The sequence below is a fragment of the Rattus norvegicus genome, chromosome 5 (assembly GCF_036323735.1).
Source record: "Rattus norvegicus strain BN/NHsdMcwi chromosome 5, GRCr8, whole genome shotgun sequence".
Classification (NCBI taxonomy): Eukaryota; Metazoa; Chordata; class Mammalia; order Rodentia; family Muridae; genus Rattus; species Rattus norvegicus.
The window spans coordinates 142,356,071-142,374,861 of NC_086023.1; the positions used below are offsets into that span (position 1 = coordinate 142,356,071).

General features: G+C 45.2%; 1 protein-coding gene across 6 annotated transcripts in view; it reads left to right on the forward strand.

Annotated features, from left to right (window-relative positions):
• Mtf1 (metal-regulatory transcription factor 1) overlaps nucleotides 1-18,791 on the forward strand; it is a 44,787-nt gene that overhangs the window by 9,047 nt on the left and 16,949 nt on the right. For 4 of the 6 annotated variants that reach the window (XM_006238884.5, NM_001108677.1, XM_063288017.1 and 1 more), the window contains exons 3-6: nucleotides 9,021-9,259; nucleotides 9,999-10,130; nucleotides 13,064-13,137; nucleotides 13,869-14,005. In XM_006238884.5, coding sequence (XP_006238946.1) covers nucleotides 9,021-9,259; nucleotides 9,999-10,130; nucleotides 13,064-13,137; nucleotides 13,869-14,005 — 582 coding nt within the window. Of the gene's footprint in view, nucleotides 1-5,147; nucleotides 6,094-9,020; nucleotides 9,260-9,998; nucleotides 10,131-13,063; nucleotides 13,138-13,868; nucleotides 14,006-18,791 lie in introns of those variants that run through there. The other 2 variants (XM_039110342.2, XM_039110343.2) reach the window with 2 other exon arrangements.

Below are 18,791 nucleotides of genomic sequence, written 5' to 3' on the forward strand. Positions count from 1 at the left end.
AGGCTAAGGCAGGGGCTTGCCATGAGTTTGAGGCTGTGCTGTGCTACGGGTTACTTTCCGGCCTGCTGGGTTACAAGAAGAAAGCCTGTCCCAAGAAAACAAAAGGAAGCAAAACAAAGGGGGGGGGGGTGCTGACTCTAGTGTCCAGAGCCTTTTGACAGTTTGTCCTTTGTGTGAGGACTGATTCCAGTCTTGTTCCTCAGTGGCAGTCAGAGGGGAGTGGAGTCATGTGCTCAGCCGCCAGGGCGTTGGGCTGTGCTGGAGTGGAGCCGCCCACCTTCCACTGCACACCACAGTTACATTTCTTCACAGCTCCCTGTTCAGCTCCCACAGGATTGCCATTCAGAAGTAGGACGGAAGAACCTGTCACAGACTGCAAGTGCAGTGCTGAGGATCCATTCATTTCCCTCCCAGGTTTGACTTAGCCAGCTTTTGCCAAATGTCAGTACTGATAACCCACCAGCACTCGGAGAACGGCAGGGCGGGCTGGTGGCTCCATGTGGCTCTGTTGGAGTCCAGAGCAGAATGGTAGTGCCCTGTGCCACCAGGTGAAGCCAGTTCGTCAACATGTCTCCTCCATGGTAGCATGCTGTTTGTCTCTCGGGCCTGTCACAGAGGGCCTCTGACCTGGCAGAGGGACATGTTGGTTTTGTGCCACACCGGTTTTTAAAGTTTGTACCGTAAGAGTTCTGGGTCTTAAGCTGATATTTTACATGGACTGTATTAGGTACTGCTGACATCTTATTCGTCAAAGAATGGGAGGAAGTACTTGAATTTTAGTTCTCTCTCCTTATTTAAATCAAGCTTTTCCAAAAATGAAAGATGATTTCGGCTTTGTTCTCATCTTTGTGCTCTAGTGTATGCTAGCTGTGTAACCGCAGACAGGCTGCTCTCCTTCCTCACTTGTAAAATGGAAATAAAAATACCCCACTGCGTCGTCCTGTGAAGATTGAGTGAGATTTATGTACTATGAAATGTGCATCGGTGTACCTCAGACGCCAGGCACCACGTCTGGTCCAGTTGTTGAGTTGTGTGTCCTCTCTTTCTCTCACCTGTTCCCAGAGGTTCGGAGAATCTCCAGTTTGAGAAAGGTTAGGTATGTCAGCCTCTTTGCTAGAACAGTTTTGGGAAGCATGTTCTCGAGACAAGCTGTAAATAGTGTTTGGAGGCAGGCGTCTTTGAATTCCAGCACTGAGGAGGCAGAGACAGACGACTACCAAAGCCAGTCTGGACTACATAGTTCAAGGCTAGTTTGAGACTCTGTCCTAAAAGAGGGCAATGGAGGTGGGAGGTGTGATTGGGTTCTAGGAGAGCTCACAGACACTTGGTAGCCAAATCTAATAAGCTGGACTTCTGTATTAGCATTACTAACTGATGGGTTGTTTGTATGTCTTTTGGTTTTTGTTTGGGGGAAGCAGGGAATTGAGCCTGGGGTCAGATGATGCTTGGCCAGGGCTCTATACTGTACCTCCAGTTATCTTTTTTGTTTTTAATTTAAATTTATTTATATGTATGAGTATTTTGCCTGCATGAATGTCTATACCTAGTTCATGTGGAGGCAGAAGACACCTGATGTCCTGTAACTAGAGTTACAGCCTGTTGAAAGCCACTGTGTAGGCGCTGGGAATTGAACCTGGTTCCTCTGGAAGAGCAGTCAGTCCTCCTAACTACTTAGCCATCTCTCTAGTTCCTCTTTAAAACATTTTATTTTTATACAAATGTGATCTGACTGGCTTTGAACTCACTCTGTAGTATGGGGTTGTTGTACTGGAATTTCCTTTCCATATCTTCAGATGAGCCGTCTGACCAAGCTTTTAACTGTGTTATAAAATGAGGGTGTTTGTGGTCCTTAAGCAGAGGGCAGTGAACACCAACCAGTCCTTGCTACAAGTAATCATTTGCCCTCCTTCTTGGCTTCTTTCATTTCCTCGGTACCAGGCCACTGAAGGGCACCGAGATCCCATGGCTAAAAGTGAAGGCTTAAATATAACTCTGATAGTTCACCCTTTTAACAACCATAGAATAGACACTGTTGGTCCGCATTTTACAGAAGAAGAAAATCGAAGCGTAGAAACAACTAGCTGGTATATTCCCAGTGTTGGGAGGCAGAAACAGGATCCTTTCGAGTTCTCTGACTGTAGGGTCTGAGAACTTCAGATTCAGTGAGAGACACTGGCTCAGAAAATAACATGGAGGCCTGCTATTGTGGTACATGTCTTTAATCCCAGCACTTAGAGGCAGAACCAGGTGGATCTCTGTTTGAGGCTAGCCTGGGATACATAGTAAAACTCTGTCTGTAAAGACATAAGATAGAGCAAGATAGAGCACAATACCTGATGTCAACCTCTGTCTTGTGAATGCTCTTGCACAAGTGCACACACCCTCCTGCACGTACCCCATAAGCACACTCCACCTTCTTTTGAACGGAGAACTGTCTGATGCTGAAGTCAGTGCTTCTTAGGATAACACACCAGTGCTACAAAGGTGACACTCGCTGATAACAGGGCTGAGAAATGAAAGAGCAAGAGGGTGTCCTCAGTTCTGCATAGATGGAGGGGTGAGGGGTAAAAGCAGCCCTAGGGAGTGATGGATGGGTGAATTCAGCTCTAGTGGGCATTGAAGAGAGGGGATTGTTCAGAGCACTTGGACTTGTGTTTTGAGAACTGTCCATTTGGGATAGAAGTCAGTGCTATTATGGGGAGCAGATTTGCTGTGGGGAGAAGGGACAGGACGTCACTAGTGATGGAGAAAAAAAGAACAGAGTTTGATATTTCCTCCCCTAGGGTTTTTTTTAATTTTTTTCAATTTTTTTTAAAATTTATTCATTTATTATATATAAGTACACTGTAGCTGTCTTCAGATACACCAGAAGAGGACATCAGATCCCATTACAGATGGTTGTGAGACACCATGTGGTTGCTGGGAATTGAACTCAGGACCTCTGGAAGAGCAGTCGGTGCTCTTAACCTCTGAGCCATCTCTCCAGCCCCTTTTTGTTGGTCTTTTTGTTTCTCCTTTTTTGAGACAAGATCTTGCTATAGTACAGCCATTGCTAGCCTGAAACTTGCCATCAAGACCAGTCTAACCTCAAAGTTAGGGCAGTTCTCCTGCTTCTGCATCTGCCTTTTGAATCCTGGGATCAAAGACTTGCACCAGCACACTCAGTGAGGAAAGTGGGTTCTGTAGCTTTAACCACCAGCCAATCATTTATTTATAAGTGTTTGTCTGCTCTGGGCACAGAAGTCCCTCTCTTTATTGTCCTGTGTAGAGTTGAGTTCCTTCCGACTCCCTTTCTCTTCTAGCAGTCTAGGCATTTTTCGCTCTAACTTTGGTGAGCTTTGTCATCTGAAGTTCTTTTCTGCTGGAGCTTGCCTGCACGGCACCTGCCCTCCTTTGCTCCTGTCACCTGAGCTCTGTGATCATCCTCACTGAATGTTGCTGTTTCAGAGCCATTCAGAACACTCTGCAAATCTCAGCCCTAATGCCTCCTGGACATTCATTATACTCGATGCTTGGCGAACTTACCCAGGCATCTCTGTGCTCTTTAGCAGAGTCCCCCACAGCTCTCTGAAGCCACCGGGAAAGTTTAAGTCAGGCTTCAATTTGAAGGTTCTTTGAGAAACGAGTTTTCTTCATGTCCAGTGGAGTCTCCAGTGACATGTTCCCATGACAGATACTGTCATTCATTTTGACAAGCAGACGGTCCATATGTGACCCTTCCCTGAAGTCTTTGGATTCAGCTGGGCATCTCCTCCGTAGATAAGCTTGCTGTAGCCCAAGCCTCAGGTCCTGTGTCTGTCTATTGCCCTGTGTCAATAGCTATATCAGCGTAGCTCCTTAGGCTGTGTTCTTGCCTGCCCTAATTCACCTTTTGACAGCAAGGGCCTTTGTTGTTGTTGGTGGTGGTGGCACCAAACACAGTATAATTCTGGAACACAATTCTTCAAATCCATAAATGATAACTTTCAGTCTCATTTAAAGTTACATGATGTTGTAATATATCTTTGTAGCCATGACAACACTACAATTTTTCTTTCAACTTCTTGCTCTGATCCCGTTTGAGGAGGTCTAGATTTCCCTTTGTGTGAAATTTGTAGCTCCTTTAAAATAATTCTGAAAGCTACTCAATGTGATGTCCATTTGTTATTTCCAGATAAAATGAGAAGTTGAGAATTCAGTTTATTATAGGGAGAAAAGGTATCTAGTACCTAACACCACTTTTTTTTAAACTTTTTTTTTTTGAGATAGGATTTTTGCTATGTAGCCCAGGCTGGTCTTGAACTTGTATCAGTCCTCCTGCCTCAGTCATTCTCCTGAGTGCTACCCCCTCCCCCCCATAACTGTGTCCTGCGTACCTTTCAGTACCCTTCCAGTCCGTGTGTTTTCCTCACTTGGCCTCTTCCCTTTCTAATCTGCCAAGATTTCTTGAAAGCATAGTTGGCTGACTGCTCACATTCTGGCCACTGCCTTGCTGTTCCCATGCTAGTGCTGTGGCAGGGAGACTGAGGGCTTATCAACTGGTGGTCCTTGCTACGTTTGACCCAGCTGGCATCCTACTCAGAACTTCCTTTCCTGCACGATAGTCTTGGGGTTTGCTTACATATGTATATGAATGGCGGGGCATGCTATACACACATAGTCACACTGGCGGGGTATGCTGTACATGTATAAGTCCACATGCCTAGAGTTGATGTCCAGTGTCCTCCTTCATCACTCTGCACTTTACTGAGACAGCATCTCTCATTGAGGCTTGAGCTCACTGAGTGCAGCTTGTCCAGTTAGCTGTCTATCCCGGCAATCATCTCGTCTCTGTCTACAGAGTCCTGAGATTACATGGTGGCCATGAGGCTTGTCTGTGGGTCTACCATCTGAACTCTGGGCTTCTCAACTGCACAGCACAGCAAACCTCACCCACTAAACGTCTCCCCAGCCCATCACCTAAGAGTCTGTCACTACTTTGCTAGCAGTAAGGCTTGCTGCGTTTGTTTCATTCATTCATTCAAAATATAAATGGAGTGAGTGCCACTTCTTCACAAGGCTAGTCTCTGAAGTTGTCAGTGAGCAAGGTAGTTATAGTCCCTGCTGTCAGGCAATTTAAGTTGAGATAGGAAGCAGTCATTCATTTATTTAATTCAGTAAGTATAATGGAAATTATTGCATCTTAGTTGTATTTTGTATTTTAAAGAAAAGGTGGTTGGTATCTCTTTGCTGGTGATTATTTCTGGAAATACTGCTTCTCAAGCATACATGGATACTCAGCCTTCTTTTTTTTTCCTTTCTTTTTTTTTTTTCCGGAGCTGAGGACCGAACTCAGGGCCTTGCGCTTTCTAGGCAAGCGCTCTATGATACTCAGCCTTCTTATGTAAAGGGATTACAGTGTTTGCATGTAGCCTGTGTACATTCTCTTATATACTTTAAATATTTAAAACATTTATTTGTGTGTAAGCACATGCAGAGGTCAGAGGTCAACTTTGTGGGTTTGTTTTCTTCACTTTTACATGTGTCCCAAGGATTGGTCTTGACAGCGTCTATAATGAGCCATCTCGCTGTTGGCCCTCTGTATACTTCTGTTAGCTTAGCTTACTCACGATGCATTTGATGCAATACAGATGCTTTAGACATTGTTTAGGGAATCAAAGGCAGCTCCATATATATTCAGCACAGACACTCCTTTTTTTAATTGTAAGTATTTTCAGTCCATAATTGGCTAAGCCCATGAATGCAGATCCCCCAGATTTAGAGGGCTAGTGGCCCAGGAAGCTGTGAGAGCCTAGGAGAAGCAGGCCTGCACACCGGGACCTGGAGCTGAGGACCAGTCAGGGAGGGGCCCTTGGGGAAGAAATGGCCAATGGGGGACTGAATTGGAATTCAGATGGGAGCAGGGCAGCGGTGAGAGGGGCATTCCATTGCCTCTGTCGTCTCTTACAAAGTTGTCGGCTGCTGTGGCAACTGAAGAATGGAATTCTGCTCTTATCTCCCATCACTGTGATGGACCTTATGACGGAGACCGTCCCTGGTCTTCCCCCTTCAGTGATAGTTTTGAAGTTTCCGTTGGTGAAGTTGGTACATATTCATGAGGGGATAATTACCAATGTGAGCCAAGTGTCAGGTTCCTGGTAAAGATATATAATACTGGCCTTTATAGAAGGGCGCTGTTGTGTGGACATGAGAGGTTATGGAGGACCTGGGAGGTCGGGAGACTTGAATTAAAGGAAGAGTCTTGGGAGGAAGCCAAGAAAGGAACTAGACATTTCCAGTGAAGGGAGAGATCACAGGCGAAGAGGTAGGAATTGAGGCTCTCAGAGGACCAGTGTGCTGTGGCGAGCAGCTCTAGGTTGGACATTCTGCTCTCCTAGGTCCTGAGTTGTGTGAGAAACAGAAAGCATCGGAGGGTCTTAGGAATACCCTGACTATCCTGGTAGGCATTGTGACTCTTATGTGGGGAGAGGCCATGTGGATGGAGCTTTGTTTTAGAATTGTTCTGGCAATGACTTCAAAACTAGGCACCAAGACATCCGTCTGAGTGGACTACAGAATGTGACCTGTGTGGCTGTGAGAGGCTCACCGTCAGTACATGAACAAGCACTTATTTGAGGTCCTCTTAGCAGTTGGAGAGAGGGAGAGAGGAAAGGAGGAGAGGGGTCGGTTAGAAGGAAGGAGTCAGGGGCCCTCCCTTCCCTATCTAGCCAACTAGCTGACAGGCTCGATCCTGTTTAAACCAAGCTTATTTTCTTTTTTTTTTTTTTCTTTTTTTTCTTTTTTTCTTTTTTTTCCTTTTCTTTTTTTCAGAGCTGGGGACCGAACCCAGGGCCTTGTGCTTGCTAGGCAAGCACTCTAACTCTGAGCTAAATCCCCAACCCCTCAAGCTTATTTTCATATGGCACTAGAACAATGGTTCTCAACCTGTGGACCGACCTCGACCCCTTTGGTGGTCGGCAAACCTTTTCACAGGGGTTGCCCGAAACCATTGGAAAACACAGATATTTACATTATGGTTCATAAAATAGCAAAATTACAGTTATGAAGTAGCAATGAAAATAATTTTATCGTTGGGGGTCACCACAACATGAGGAGAACTACATGTATTAAAGGGGTCACCGCATTAGGAAGGGTGAGAACACTCTGCTCTAGGGATAAGTAAGAATGCTGTTTGAGGAGGGATGGGGGTTGTTGAGTTGTTTGTTTGGTTCATTGGGGGAAGGGGAGTCAACACAGAGTTTCTCTGTGTAGCCCTGGCTGTCCTAGAACTCACTCTGTAGACCAGGTTGGCCTCAAACTCAGAGATCCGCCTGCCTCTGCCTCCCACCACGTTTGGCTAATTTTTAATTTTTTATGTCTGTGTGTGTGAGCATCTGCTGAGGGCACAGGCTTCAGAGTCCAGGACCTGCCCACGGTTCCTTTGCAACAGCAGTGTGCGCTCTTAACCACAGAGAAACTGCTCAGCTCCTGAGAGTGGTTTTTTATTTGTTGTTTTCTGTAAGAGTTGAACCCGGGACCTCAAGCATGCTAGACTAATACTGAACCACAGCTCTGGCCTCATTCAGATTTTACATTGTTAAAGAAAAGCTCTTGGGTAACCCAGACTGGTTTCAAATTTCCTGTGTAGTTATGATAACAGAATGACCTTGAATTTATTAGTTTGTTTTTGAGGCAGGATCTCATTGTATAGCCCTGATTGACTTGGACCTCTTCAGGTTAACCAGACTGACATCAAACTTAGAGAAACCCATCTGCCTCTGCCTCTGCCTCTGCCTCTGCCACCCAAGCTGGGTTTAGGGTGTGTGTAACCACACCTGGCCAACCTTGAACTTCTGATCCTAAGTGCCAAGATTGCTGACACACCCAGTTTATGTATGTCTTATAGAGATAGAACCAGGGCTTCCTGTATGCTGGGAAAGTGCTCTACCCACTGAGCTGTGCTCCTGCCTAATTCTTGGATTTTTATTGCTTCTTTTAAAAATCAAAATAATATTTCATAACATGAAAATTATATAAAACTCAAACCTTAGTGTCCATTTATGGACATTTAAGGTTTTGGGATATGGCGGTGTTTGGTCATTTGTCTCTGACTACTTTTATAACATGCAGGGCAAGGCTTGCATAGTGACAGAGACAATAAAACCTAAAATAGGTTCTCTTTGACACTTGAAATTGTTTGTCCTTAATGTCACCCATTCTTTGATCAACCACCCTTTCTGAGACAGCATGGCTGTCTCGTCCCTGAGGCTTTGTCCCTCTAGCCAGGCTTTACTTTGTCTTCTCTGTGCCAAGATCAACTCAGGGGTCCCAACATGTCTGTCTGTCTTTCTTCCCTTTTTTTTTTTTTTTTTTTGTGGTGGTGTCAAGACAGGTTCTTTTTGTATAGCCCTGGCTGTCCTGGAACTCCCTCTGTAGATCAGGCTGGCCTCGAATTCACAGAGATCCACCTGTCTCTGCCTTCTGAGCACTGGGATTAAAGGCGTGTGCCACCACTACCTGGGAAAGTATTCCTAATTCGTACAACACTCTTATTTTTTAAAAATTTATTTTTACAATTTTTAGTTACTTGTTTGTTTATGACTGTGTGAATATGTACAAGCAAGTGCAGGTGCCCGGGGAGTCTGTAGATGACAGATGACCCTGGAGCTGGAGTTACAGGCGGTTGTGAGCGGCCTGATACGGATTCAGAGAATGGAATTCTGGTCCTCTGCAAAGCAGCAGTACATGCTCTTACCTGCTGCACCATCTCTCCAGCTGCCTGCAACAGCTTTTATAAAGACAGACTTAGGGCTTGGGTTGTAGCTCAGTCAAGTGCTTGCCTAGTGTGCACAAAGCCGGAGTTCACTCCACAGCGCTACATAAAGCCTAGGTGTGGTGCTACATGCATGTAAGCGCTCAGAAGGTGGGGACAGGAGGATCAGAAGGTTAAGGCGCTAAGTTTTCTGTCAACTTGTGCTTCGTGAGACCCTGTCCCAGGACGGAGAGGTGAGACCTGGCAGTTCTTTTTTCCTACTGATGAGGTGTCTCCTGTCCTCTGTCAGGTAAAGCGGTACCAGTGCACCTTTGAGGGATGCCCGCGCACCTACAGCACAGCAGGCAACCTACGCACCCACCAGAAGACTCACCGAGGAGAGTACACCTTTGTCTGTAATCAGGAGGGCTGTGGCAAGGCCTTCCTCACCTCCTACAGCCTCAGGATCCATGTGCGAGTGCACACAAAGGAGAAGCCATTTGAGTGTGACGTGCAGGGCTGTGAGAAGGCATTCAACACACTGTACAGGTTGGTCTCTCCCTCTCTCTCTCTCTCTCCCTCTCTCTCTCTCTCCCTCTTTCTTTTTCTCTCTCCTATGACAGCAAGGAGACTTTGGGACTTTGAAGAGCATAGCTGCACTTACCTGTTTGAAGCACAGTCAGAACTTGCTACTTTAAAGATAGATGCCCGTGGATTGGGTGGGAATGTTGCCACAGCTGTGTGTAGATTTGCATCTGGAGGAGTGCCATTGTGCCCTTGGGATTTTAGTAGTTGGCATAGAGTAGTCTTCCAGTTGGCACAAACCTCTGGGATAGCCTTCTATCCCGAGATGTAGGAAGGTACCCACTTGATATCTGTCTTTTTCCATGCTTGTGTCACGAGTCTTCCACAAATCATTAATATTAAGCAAAATAGCAAAATAACAGTGGCTAAGACCATACCATTCTGAAAGTGCCTGCTCCTGTTTGATGCTGGCAGCCAAGCAGGGTTGGGGCTGGGTAATACTTGGTGAGACAAGTAATAATGGCTGACACTGATATGTGCACTGCGCAAAGGCAGGATTGTATAGTAGAGACGCTCCGACAGTCCTGGCTAGTAGTCGAGGGCAGGACTTGAACCCAAGGGCGTCTGTCCCTGGTTAATGCTCATTTTCATTCTCTTTGGGTGAGTTTCAGATGCTAGTGTACTCTGGGACGGCGTTTTGGTGCGCTTGATCCTGACACTGTGGATCATTCTGTAAGGAGCATTTCTCTGGGCCATTTTGCAGGTTGAAAGCACATCAGAGGCTTCACACAGGGAAAACGTTTAACTGTGAATCTCAAGGCTGCAGCAAGTACTTCACCACACTCAGTGATCTGCGGAAGCACATTCGAACCCATACAGGAGAAAAGCCATTTCGGTAGGTCTTGCTGCTGTCCGTCTGTCACTGGGTAGGCCTCAGCTGGGGATCTTGGTAGGCTCTAGGATGTTTTCACTGTAGGAAGAAAGCTCCTTTACCTGTCCTCTTCTCTGGTGGTGGAGCTCTGACCAACTGCTGTGGGTCAGAGATGGTCAGGCAGACTGAAGCGTCTCTCCCAAGGTGATGGCCGTTCTGCCTCATTTGAGTAAGATTCTATATCAACACCCCTTCCCCCCTAAACAAAACATCCTTACTTAAATGGGAAAGAGCCCCAAAGTTATTCTAGGCAGTGTCTGATGTTGTCAGCCAGAGGGCCTTGAGCACCGGGAAGGGGAGACCGACTGAGGGCGGGATTAAATTGTTTCTGCGCATGCTCCTGTAGGAGGGTGCGGGTAGGAGGCTTAGCTCGGTGGTCTGCACACCCCACTCCTCCTTATTTGCTGCTGCTGTTCACATCTCATGTTTGTACACATGCAGGACCACATGCTTTTTGTGTTGATATGTCCAAATCCATATCTTTTACATTTTATTTGATAAGTATGTGTCTGTGGGAGCCCATGTCTTCTGGGTGCTGACACCCACACGGCCAGAAGACAGCATCTGATCCTCTGGAGCTGAACTAAACTTGGCCCCTCTACAAGGGCAGTAGCGTTCATCTCCCCTGCCCTGCCAGCCTCCACGGAGACAAATCTACTTCTGTCAAGTAGCACTGTAAATCTACTTTCTATAAAGCTAAGCCCGAGGATTATGGCTGGTTTTTTTACTACAGAAAGCACGAGGCAGCTGGTTACAGGCACTCAGTGAGTCTTCAGAAGCAGCCTCGGATGTTGTATGACATTTTTATTGAGTAATCAGTCTCCCCATCACCGGGTTGTAAGTATTGCTGAAGAGATCCCATAAACAATGCCCCTGAATTCTGATGGGATATTGCTTAAAGTTATGGCCGCAAGCACACCATCCTTTCGTTCTGAAGCCATTCGCCCTCCTTGGCATACTTAGAGGAATTGAAAAGTCTTCAGAGGCAGCTAGCTCTTAGATACCAATTAAATGAAAATGGGGTTTTAAATTACAGAGTCTCAGCCCCTTTAACAAGAGGTTAGATTCCGGTTAGTTGCTCTATAGATGCTTAAGTACCTCCCCCCAATCAGGTTGCAAGGGGACTCTTATTTCTATATACATATGCATTTAATTTTGTGATGATTAAAATAGTTTTGTCTTGGGGGCTGGAGAGATGGCTCAACGGTTAAGAGCACTGACCGCTCTTCCAGAGGTCCTGAGTTCAATTCCCAGCAACCACATGGTGGCTCACAACCATCTGTAATGGAATCTGATGCCCTCTTCTGTTGCGTCTGAAAACAGCGACAGTGTGTTCATATAAAATAAATAAATAAATCTTTAAAAAAAAATAGTTTTGTTTTGAATATTAGAGGGGACCTAGACAGCTATAGTGATGATTATATGTGATTAAAATCAAAAGGCTTTAAAGAAACTTTCTCCTTAATGAAATAAGATATTTAGATTTATAAAAAAAATCTATTGGTCATATATTTAGGTTCTTTTTTTTTTTTTTTTTTTTTTTTTTTCTGGAGCTGGGGACCGAACCCAGGGCCTGCGCTTGACTAGCTACCACTGAGCTAAATCCCCAACCCCATATATTTAGGTTCTTACTGAGCAAAAACTAAAGCAATATTAAGAACTACACAAACCCTGCCCTTGAGAAAAGCAGATTAAGAAAACCCAGCATGTATCTGGCACGGTCGTACAACACCTTTAATCTCAGCACTGGGGACACGGAAGCAGGCAGATCTGTGAGTCCCAGGCCAGCCAGGGCTACATAATGAGACCCTGCCTCAAGCAAACAAACAAACATACAACCTCTCCCCAAATGTACACAGAGATGAAATAAAATTGGAGGTGAGATATGCCTCAAAGGAAGCATGTGATGGATGCATTAGTATGCTGAGGGGGTGAAGCTCCTTTCTGGCATTGAATTATTAAGAAAGTATGCAGGAGCTAGGAGTGTAGCTCACCAAACATTCACAATGCCCTTATCTTAACTAAGCGTTAGCACTGCGTAAGCCAGGCACCGTGGCGCGTGTCTATAATCCTAGCTCCAGAGTGAGTCGAAAGGGCCTGAGATGTATGAAACCTTTCCTGATGTGGGAATCCTGCCTGCTGTGGATTACTGGCTAATTCCGGATCACAGCCACACCAGCACTCATTGGGTTTATGTTCTGCTGTGTTCCCAGCTCATTTCCTGTATTTTTTGAGGCAAGGCTCATTTTGCAGCCCAGACCCGGCTGTCTGTGAATTTGTGGGCCTCCTCCTAGCTCAGCCTCTTGCGTGCGTGCTAGGGTTATAGTGTCTGCAGGTCCAGCTCTCATTACCCACCGTCAGTGTACATCATAATTCAGTGGCTGTAGGATTTTCCACATAGACTCTCAGCAGAGTTCTGCTCAGTGATTGGTCAGATCTTGTCATTGGGATGCTCTCAACACTTGCCTTACCTGTCTTGACTCTCAGCTCCATGCATGCCACCTTTCCCTTCCCTTGTTTGTTACATTTATTTATGTAGGTGTTTCTCGGTATACCTATAGCAGTCAGAGGACAACTTGATAGAGCTTTTTCCCTCCTGTGGTTTCCAGGGATCAAACCTAGGACATCAGGCTTGGTTGCAAGCACCTCTTACCTGGACTAGCCATCTTGCCACCTCCCATGTTTTGTTTTTGGAGTTTTTTTTTTTTTTTGTTTTGTTTTCAGAGTTTTTTTGTTTTTATTTTTTGCCAAGTCTTCTCATTCCCATCTCTAAAACCACTATGACTGATCTGATCTCAGTGTTCCAAACATTTGCTCTAGCTTGCATGTACAGGATGTCAAGGCTGACATTCTCTTACCTACTGACTGGTTTGTCTTTGCTTAAACAACTCATTTAGATGTGATCATGACGGCTGTGGAAAAGCATTTGCAGCAAGCCACCACCTTAAAACTCACGTCCGTACACACACTGGTAAGTTTAGGCTGATTTCCATGTTTTCTCCCTCTCTCTCTTTCTCTCTTTCTCTCTCTCTCTCTCTCTCCTTCCTTCTTCCCTCCCCTCCCCTCCCTCCTTCCTTTCCTCTGTCCCTCCCCTCTCTCCCTTTCTTCCTTCCTTCCTTTCTTCCTTTCTCTCTCTCTTTCTTTCTTTCTTTCTCTTATATTTATTTGTTTGTTTCTTTGGGTTTTTTATTTGTTTGTTTTTCAAGACAGGGTTTCTCTTTGTAACCTTAGCTGTCCTGGAACTACTTGAGTAAACCAGGTTAGCCTAGAACTAGAGTAAGGTCCACTTGTCTATGCCTTTCCAGTGCTAGGATTAAAGGTATGTGCCACCATGCCTGGCCTAATTTCCGTTTTCCCTTTAAACCTTCAGCAGTCCCTTATCCAGGTTCCTCTTGAGACCTATAAAACTAGGAGAGCGAGTGAGTGCAGGCAGTGTGGCCTTCATTTACAATCCTGTGTTTTCCATGACTGACTTGAGTCAAGAAATTCAGCTTTAAGCCATGAAACCAGACATACCCTTTAGAAACAGCCATGAGGAAGCCAGCAACCTTCCCCCGAGGCACAGGCTACTGCTGCTGCTTTCCTTGGCTCTGGGTTTTAAGATTGAGAAAGTCAGCACCTTCCCTTACTCAGACTTTCCCACCATTAGAAGGAGAAAGCTTTTCTGATTGTGAAACTAACATGGCTTCTTCATTCCTGCAGGCGAAAGACCCTTCTTCTGCCCCAGTAACGGCTGTGAGAAGACATTTAGCACTCAGTACAGTCTCAAAAGTCACATGAAAGGTCACGATAACAAAGGCACCGCGTACAGTGCACTTCCTCAACACAATGGATCAGAGGTGTGTTCTGTTCTGATCTGGACACTGACCTAGTGATTGTGTGCAGCTGCTGTGTCCTTGCTTAACTGGAGGACAAGGAAACAGGGTCAGCATCTCTGTTTCTCTGCAATGGGAGGCTGGAAGCCAAAAATGCTCCCAGTCTCCCTGTTCCTCTGCTCAGCCCTGCCATTTTCCCATTCATCGGGTGTGGGGGAGAACGGGCTATTGACTGGCTTTCCAGAGCAGCCCAGGCAGATTCTCTTCCTTCTACGTGTGTGTGTGTGTGTGTGTGTGTGTGTGTGTGTGTGTGTGTGTGTGTGTGTGTGTGTGAGATAAGCCTGTACTACATTTGGAATGGAAGCTAATGTTGCCTCACACATCCATCAACATCAGAGAGCCAAGTTTTGTCTGGAGGGTTCCCTTGCAAAAGGTTTAAGAGCACCTACCTTAAACACTGAGCCACACAGAGGATCTCTGGAAGTTTTAGGCAGTTTGGTTTGTTCTTTTCTGTTGTTGTTATTCACTAATTTTTACTTTGTTTTATATGGATGTGTGTACCTACATGGACATATGTATATATACCACCTGTGTGCTCTTGAAGGCCAGAAGAGGGCATCAGATCCCCTGGAACTAGAGTTAGAGCTGGTTGAGAGCCGCTGGCTGCTGAGTCTGAGTCCTCTGCAAGAGTAGCAAGTGCTCTTAACCACTGAGCCATCTCTCTTAAACTCTGAGCCCTGTCAAAGTCTGCCCGTCCTGCCGTCCTCCAGCTCCATTCTAGACAGACCTTGGGACGTGTACTGTTGCTTGCTCTTCTTCTCTACATTTGTTATCATGTGCACTGGAGCGCACAGTCACAGACATTGGTTCTCTCCCTCCACTCTGTGGGCCGCAAGGATTAGGGTTAGCGTTGTCAGCCTTAGCAGCAGGCACTTTTACCACTGAGCCATCTTGCCAGCCCCCTTGCTGTTTATAGCTTGGTAGTATTCACTAGCCTGTATCTGTTAATGCTGGAAAGTGAGTAATACCATTATCTTACTATGGTGGGGGGGGGGGGTAATAAAGAAATGGAAGCTGGTAAGAGGAATCTGTCCGTTCTACCTTGAGAATGTGTCTGGAACTGATTCGATTTGCTTCTGTCCTCCTGGGTTTTTATCTGGATCTTTGCCATGAGTGGCTAAATGTTTATTTGATTTGTTGTTGGTTTGGTTTGGTTTGGTTTGGTTTTGGTTTTTGAGACAAGGTGTCTCCGTGTAGCTCTGGCTGTCCTGGAACTCATGTAGACCAAGCTGGCCTTGAGTAGGCTAAGTGCATGCTGGGATTAAAGACATGCACCACCATGCCTGGCTAGGCTAAGTGGGTTTTTAGCATCTTTTCTCCTCCCTCCTCAGGCTTCTCCCCTCTTCATCTGCTCCTCGTCTCTCCCTGTTCATTCTCCACCAAAGGTACTCTACTCTGACCTGAGGCTGCAGGGGCCATCTGCAAGGCCTGTCGTCCCCCATCCTGGATTTTTCCCCAGCTCCAGGTTAACTTACTCAGTGATCCCCTTTGGAATAATGAAATTCACAAAGTATAAAATAAGGTTTATATTTTTGGAGAGACAGCCTGCTCAGAAGTCTGTGGTTTCTAACTTTTAAACAGCAAAGGACCCTTTTAAAGGGACTCAGTGCTGGATAGAAGGCTCAGTGGGTAAAGGTGCTTGCCTCAAGCCTGATGGCCTGAGTTTGAGTCCCTAAACCATGGGGAATAGAGAGAACCACTCCTATAAGGTGTTCTCTGACCTCCATGTGTATGCTATGGTGCCCCCTCCACACATCAAAATAAATAGAAGGTCCCTGAATTGTTAGTGCTGACTAGTATTTGTTGAATTTAAGTCTGTGCCTGTGTCTGTGCTAGGTTCTGCCTCCCTCACATCTCTGTGAGGTCACTGTTGTTACCATTCCCGTGCCACTGACTAAGAACTTTGGAGCTCCTTGTTATTGAGAACTCAACTTTCTTTTTCTCTTCATTCATTTTTTTTTCATTTTTTTACTTATTCACTTTACATCCCACTGTCCCCTCCCAGTCAGCCCCTCCCACAATCCTTTACCCCCATCTCCTTCCCCTTCTCTTCTAAGTGGGCGGGATCCCTTCTGGTTATCTCCCCAATCCTGGTATTTCAAGTCTCTGCCAGGCTAGGCTCTTCTCCCACTGAGGCCAATCAATATGTATTATATATCAATATTTATCTATCTATCTATCTCTCTCTATATATATATATATATCTACATACAATTTTACTATCTACATTGATTATATATACACATACATACATATACACACATACTCATAAATATATATTACATATCAATATCTATATCTGTATATATATAAAACTACATACAATTTTATTATCTACATTGATTATATATACACATACATACGTACATACATACATGCATACACACACATACTCATATATACACATGCAAACACACATACACACACACACACACACATCTTGGAGCAAGGAGAAATGAAGCAGCTTTCCAGGGTCTACATAGCTTGTCACTAGTATGCCTCAGGCAGGCAATGTGACTCCAGAGCCAGCCTCCTAAGGTCTGCATTGTTAGAGACAAGGTAATGTTAGTTGTGAAGAGGGTGGCCTCTGGTACTTAGCAGCCTCAGTTCAAACCATTCTTCTGTCACTAAACACATGTCCTTAGGTAGATTACTTCTGGGCCTCCTCAGTTTTCTTCATCTGATAAAACCAAGCAAAACTGCTTTTTGGGTCATAATCAGTTTCTCATTTTGTAGCAGTGCATGGAGAACACTGATTGTAGTAGCCAGGGTTTTCTAGAGAGAGTAGCAGAACTTATAGAATAAGTACACACACACACACACACACACACACACACACACACACACACACACCTTGGAGGGTCTAAGAATCCAGTACTTGTTCAGTTCACGAGAATGACTATCTCAGCTGGTCTTCAGTGTATGCCAGGATCCTGAAGAAGTTGGCTGCAGTGCTGCTGATGGAATGGACTTGGTGGCAAGGGTTGGAGGAAGGAGGGAGAACTTCTATCTTCCATGTTCTTTATATAGACTTCCAGCAGAAGGTATGGCTAGATTAGAGGTGAGTCTTTCCACCTCAAAAGAGCTAGACTAGGGGCTGGAGAGATGGTTCAGTAGTTAAGAGCACTGACTGCTCTTCCAGAGGTCCTGAGTTCAATTCCCAGCAACCACTTGGTTGCTCACAACCATCTGTAATGGGATCTGATGCCTTCTTCTGGTGTGTCTGGAGACAGCTACAGCTACAGTATACTCATACATAAAATTAAAAAATAAAAAGAACTAGATTAAAGGTAAGTCTTCCCCACCTCAAAGATTCTGATCACAAGCGGATCACTTCCCCCTTCAAATGATCCAGTTAAACAAATGTCTGTCACAGGCTTATCCAGCCTTTTTGGGGTTTTAGTTAATTCCAGATAATAGTCAAGTTGACAACCAAGAATAGTTGTCACACTATGCCTTAAGTCCACCAGTGTTGAGTCTTGGGGGTGTGTCTCTGCCTCCATTTGCACTCAGTGATTCCTGGACTGAGGCTTTAGAGGCCATCTGCAGAGCCCTGGTCCAACAGTGACAGTGCCAGCCTGGGCCTGTCCCTGTCTCCAGCCTTGTATGTCCAGCCTTCCACTGACATCTTCACCTACATAACACAGATCTTCTGCAATCTGACCTGACCAGACCTGTTCCTTCTGCAACCTTCATGGAGTAGCACAGGCTACTGACTTTCTCCAACAGAGGTAGAGATTCAAGTCCTGGTTGTTGAAACTGGGAAGCAGAATGTGGTTAGATGAGAATTATCTGCGTGTGCTGAATGTATGCATGGGTGGGGATATCTGACCCACTTGAACAAAAGCAGGATCCCATAGATGGAGGGTCAGGGTTGTGACTCATATTCAGGAATCCAGAGTTCAGGGTTGCCTGAGCAACAGAAATTTGAATAGTTAATTCTCAGCACCACCCTGAGGAGGAACCTGGGGAGCCCCTCTGGAGATATTCATGAAAGGGGAATGGACTTCCCAGTCAGAAGCACTCCATTTGCCCTCTCTTAATAGCATAAATAGGGCACATCACTTTCTTGTCATAGCATCACTTTTCCAGTGTTTCAAATGAGAGTAAAAGTAATTAACACTTCTCCGGTTTACATGAACAGCGAATGAGTCATGAGAGACCACTTCATAAGTGATGAGAGAAAGTATGTAAATATTAGTAACTTCATGCTATTCCAGCTTTTGTTCTTGGTTTTTGTTTCTGCTTCTGTGACTTGAATCATTAGATAATTTTAAAATTATTAGCCACTGGCTGGAGAGATGGCTCAGGGGCTTGGAACACTGGCTGCTTTTACAGAGGGCCTAAGTTTGGTTCCCAGCAACCATTTGGAAGCTCCCTGCTGTCTGTAGCTCAGGTTCCCGGGGAGCCAAAGCGCTCTCCTGGCCTCCCTGAACACCAGGCACACGTAAAGTACAAAAACATACATACAGGCAAAATACAGACGCATCAAAGTAAACTTAAACAGCAACAAGCATCTACTGACCACCTTAAAGAAACAACTGAGCATGCTCAAACCTGCAATCCCAGCACATCCTGTGCCAGATGAACTGGAGGTGGGGAGATGGTCTAATAAAAATGGAGGGGTTTTCTGTGTAAATTTGTTTTTGTTTTCTTTTTAACGAAACAATATACTTAACCCCTAATTTGGATGGGTGTGATCTTTCTATCTCTAAAGATTTATTTATTTTATGCATATGAGTACACTGTA